This window comes from Adiantum capillus-veneris, chromosome 17, assembly GCF_014529385.1.
Source record: "Adiantum capillus-veneris isolate H3 chromosome 17, ASM1452938v2, whole genome shotgun sequence".
Taxonomy (NCBI): Eukaryota; Viridiplantae; Streptophyta; class Polypodiopsida; order Polypodiales; family Pteridaceae; genus Adiantum; species Adiantum capillus-veneris.
The window spans coordinates 34,001,555-34,005,630 of NC_140947.1; the positions used below are offsets into that span (position 1 = coordinate 34,001,555).

At 41.8% G+C, this 4,076-nt stretch overlaps 1 protein-coding gene across 1 annotated transcript; it reads left to right on the forward strand.

The window, feature by feature from the left end:
- Positions 1–390: 390 nt before the first annotated feature.
- LOC147437039 (uncharacterized) lies at positions 391–1,120 on the forward strand. Its single transcript, XM_086485827.1, has one exon. The coding sequence runs from the start codon at positions 550–552 to the stop codon at positions 1,099–1,101; it is 552 nt and encodes a 183-aa protein (XP_086341953.1). The 5' UTR covers positions 391–549; the 3' UTR covers positions 1,102–1,120.
- Positions 1,121–4,076: the final 2,956 nt, after the last annotated feature.

Consider the following 4,076-nt stretch of genomic DNA (forward strand, 5'->3'; position numbering starts at 1 on the left):
TATGCCCTAATGTTCGAGCATACCATAACTAAAATGTATTTGGATTTTAAGGCCATCAGGATATTTGAAATGTATCTATCTTTTGAAGCGCACGACACTTCCATATGTATTTACCCATATGTATGTAAATCTTTTTCTCTTCCGAATATAATTTCTCGCATATTTTCAGCGCATATGTGAGCGAGGATCGCGAAGGACCTGAAGGGAAAGCGCTCTCTCTCTCTCTCTCTCTCTCTCTAAAAAAACACACACACACACACACACGTGCACGCGCGCGCATAAAAAGAATCAACTGGTACACACACGCGCGCGCACAAAAAGAATCAACTAGTGGAGTAGCACAAAAAGAATCAAGTAGTGGCACACACACACACACGCAAGGTGTGACAAGTGAGGTGGCGGGGGTGGACAGTCTTGCGCAAAGCAAGCGGGCGTTATGGTGCTCATTAGGGGGCATGGTGTCTGCCTTGGTTAGAGAGAGAGAGAGAGGGGGAGAGAGCGCGCGCTTTCAAATGAGGCGGGGGGAGAGATGGCTACTGCGACGCAGGCATGGCGTGTCAGCTTCATTCGCGAGTAGTGGCAGGTGTGGCACTCGCCCTGTGCATCACAGCGCTAGTATTGGCTCTACTAGTGCTGCTGAAGCTCACGACATTATCGCCAGAAGCTGCTGGAGGTGGAAGTGGAGCTGGCACATCCCCACCAAAGCCACCGGGGGACCACTCGTGCAATCAAGAGAAGCAGGGGGAAAAGGATGCAGGAGCGGCGCAAACATCTAAAGTAGGCAGGCGGAAGCGCGCCCAACTTAGAGGCGCCCCGCTAAAGCTGGCGGCGGGGAGGTACAGGGAGGTACGAGGGTACAGCTACTGTGTGGATGAGGGGCAATGTAGTGGAGGCAAGGCGTGCTGCGGCGGGCGTTGTGTGGATGTCTGTGGCGAAGATACGGCCAACTGCGGAGGCTGCGGTCGCGTGTGCCCCTTCATGTGGAGCTGCTGCCAAGGCCGCTGCCTGGATCTGGCATCCGACCCGCACAACTGCGGCCGTTGTGCTCATTTCTGCCCGAACCCTCACTACTGTCACTTTGGTCTTTGTAACTACTATTAATTAAGGTCTTTGTTCACAACGCTTCTTACTTAATGGCTCATACTGGCTCGTTCCATATTTTATTTTATTCATTACTTTCTCAGATTCCATCCTCGCTTACAACTCTAACCTTAGCCTACATTCTGATTCTGACGAACGTGAGCATTTTAAAAATGAACAGAGTTACGTATCGAGCTCTAATCTCAACAAATGCAGAAAAACTTATGTAACTGCTTGAGCTAACATGTGATGTTGAAACAAAAATCGCAACTTGTAAGCTCAAAAAAAAGACTGCTTGCACGCTTCCAACACCTCCAGAGCACCCTTGCACGCCACCTTTCGCGCGTAGTCAGGCGAGCTGGCAGCATTGTGACATCCTCGATATGCCTTCTCAGCCCGTAACCTATTTTCTTCGTGGCCTGCGTCCATGGCTTTCCTTCATGCATGCCTCCTCAGCCCACGATCTGTTTTCGCCGCCATGCCTCTCCTTTACTTTCACTCAAAGCTTGCATTAGAATACTGCTAGATTCTCATTAATTGAGATTTTTTCAAAATCGTGGTCAGATACTTGTCCTTGTCAATAGTAATATACTAAAACTTAACTAAACTCAGTTGGGCTTAAGTGCTTAGACCTCTACTGCTTAATGTGTTTTTGTTTGCCATGGGCTTAGTTTACTTTGTCTTTGTCCAAAGCTTTCCTAGTTTAATAGCCAAGGTCTTTGTGTCACAATGGTTCTACTTATCCTTGTGAGCAAGTAGTTTATATATATGTCTATACTTTGTTCCTGAGAGATATGATTTAGTTTATTCATTGCCATGGTCATGTTTGACCTCTCTTATCATGCCATCTTAGTTTGCATAGTGTAATCCTTGTTTAATTAAAACAAAATCTTTATTTGATTAAATGTAACCTTTTGGAATCCCAAGTTAGTCAACGGGGTCTTTGTGTGTGCCACGTTTCAAGTTTACTTTATAAAGTTGTTCTTGTAAAAAATTACCTGTCTTTGTTTATCTACACTTGTCCTTGTTTACTTGGCAGGGGTGGTCCTAGTTTGCCAGCTTCGACCTAGTTTGCCATTTGGGCCCTTAGAAATGTGGTGTTCAAGATGTCACTCATTTAGGGGTTTTGTGAGTCTAATCCCAGTCTAGAATGAGTATATATGCAACTTTGGAGCAAATTTCATATATAAATGTTACCCAACAGGTCATTGCTGGTCTATCATGGTATAGAATTGCATTTACTTTTGATTATCATTTGCTCAAAAGTTTGGATTACTTAAATTTGACATGGTGTTCTTAGGGCCTTTGTTCTCATAAGTGTTGGGATTCGTGCCAATCAGACGACGAATGCCCACTACTAACCTAACTCATCTAGACTTATTTCTATACAATATAGAATAAGGGAGCAATGAGTAATTCTAATTCTCACTTTGTGCTCCACCCATATCACGTATTCCTTCTTCGTTTCCTTCCCTACATACATGCACACATGCATTTTCACCTCTCACAAGTAGTATCACAGACATGGCTTCCCAATATGCTCTCAACGTGGTACGTGCAATAGCTCTCTTGCTTCTTGGCATCAGCTATCGGCTTCACTTCGAGACCTTTAATTATACATAGTTTTCTGGCATTGTGGATACTCAATGTTTGACATTGACATTTGCTCCAATTTGCAGCATCAGCCACTACAAAATAGCGAGTGAACTCCTAGGTTTACATAGCTATTAGTTTAGTGGTGGTAGACATTCCTACTGTAGATATTTGTCCTTACATGTGATAGGTGTCACGTTAGGAGAACTTTGGACTCACTTTTGAGCCTTTTAGTTCTAGAGAGAGAGTGGCGCTCGACCAATGAGGAAGAGGCTAACGTTACTTTGAAAATTGAAATTTTAGAGTGAAACTCATTGAGAAAATAAGGAAAAACAAGTTATTCAAATTATACAATATCACACTTTCAAAGCGTAAATGATGTAAATCGTACTAACTTTGTATCAAAGAATTTCAAAACTTGTATTAAAGGCTCCATCCAGTATCTATGTTTCCGTCCAAATGTAACTTTGAGTAATTCTACTTTCCTCTTAAAATTGGCTTCCATTTTTCTTATTTTTGTTAGCTCTATTGTTTGTTCTAGTGCACACCATGACTACCTCTTGAAATAAAAGCACTACAATTGACTTTGTTACCATTTTTAATAGCTATACTAAAGATGGTCAATGGTGGATACCATCTAGAATAACTATCGGGAGTTGGGTACTATTGCAAACAAGGAGGAGGAAGAGGAGGCAACATAATGATTTTGTGAAGGTTTTCAAGGGTCAAGTTAAAAAGTTTAAAAAGTGTGCACAAAGCAAGTGGGTGAAAGAGGTCCTCATACAACATGATTTTCAACACGCAAACTTAAGGTTACAAACATCTCCTCCTAGTTTTCCACAGGATCAACCTAGTTGTATGGTATTTTAAGCATATATCTCATTTAGTGCATGTTTATTTCCGAAGGCTTATGGTTGATATCATGTTTGATATGGTGCAAATATTTATCCATCAAAGAGGACGGACTGACAACCATTTGAGAGCATAATTGGGATTCTTGATACTTTCCATGCATTTATTGATGAGCAAATGTATCGAGGAAGATCGCACAAGAAGCTTGCAGATAATGGAATATTCTTTTATGATATGTCATATTTGGAACCCCGAATATCATCTTCTTGGAATTGTGTGACTCATTTGCCACTTCCATCGTTTGATAGCAAGGATTGTTCTTTGCGAGCATCCCAAACTAGTGAAAGCTGCAGGAATAGATTGTTTTAGGATATACAAAAGTCTCTCAAGAATTCGATTGCTACAAAGATTGTTAGGTTCACTCTATTTATGCATATTGAAGTGTTTGTAGATTTTTTCTTTGATGAGCAAATAAGAACTACCACAACAATGTTCATTTGCAAGTCTGAGAGCCGTTTGGACTTTTTAAATGATAATTGGGATAGGAAACA

Excerpts from the sequence above, each read along its gene's own strand:
- LOC147437039 (XM_086485827.1), top strand. The coding sequence starts at position 550 with ATGGCGTGTCAGCTTCATTCGCGAGTAGTGGCAGGTGTGGCACTCGCC.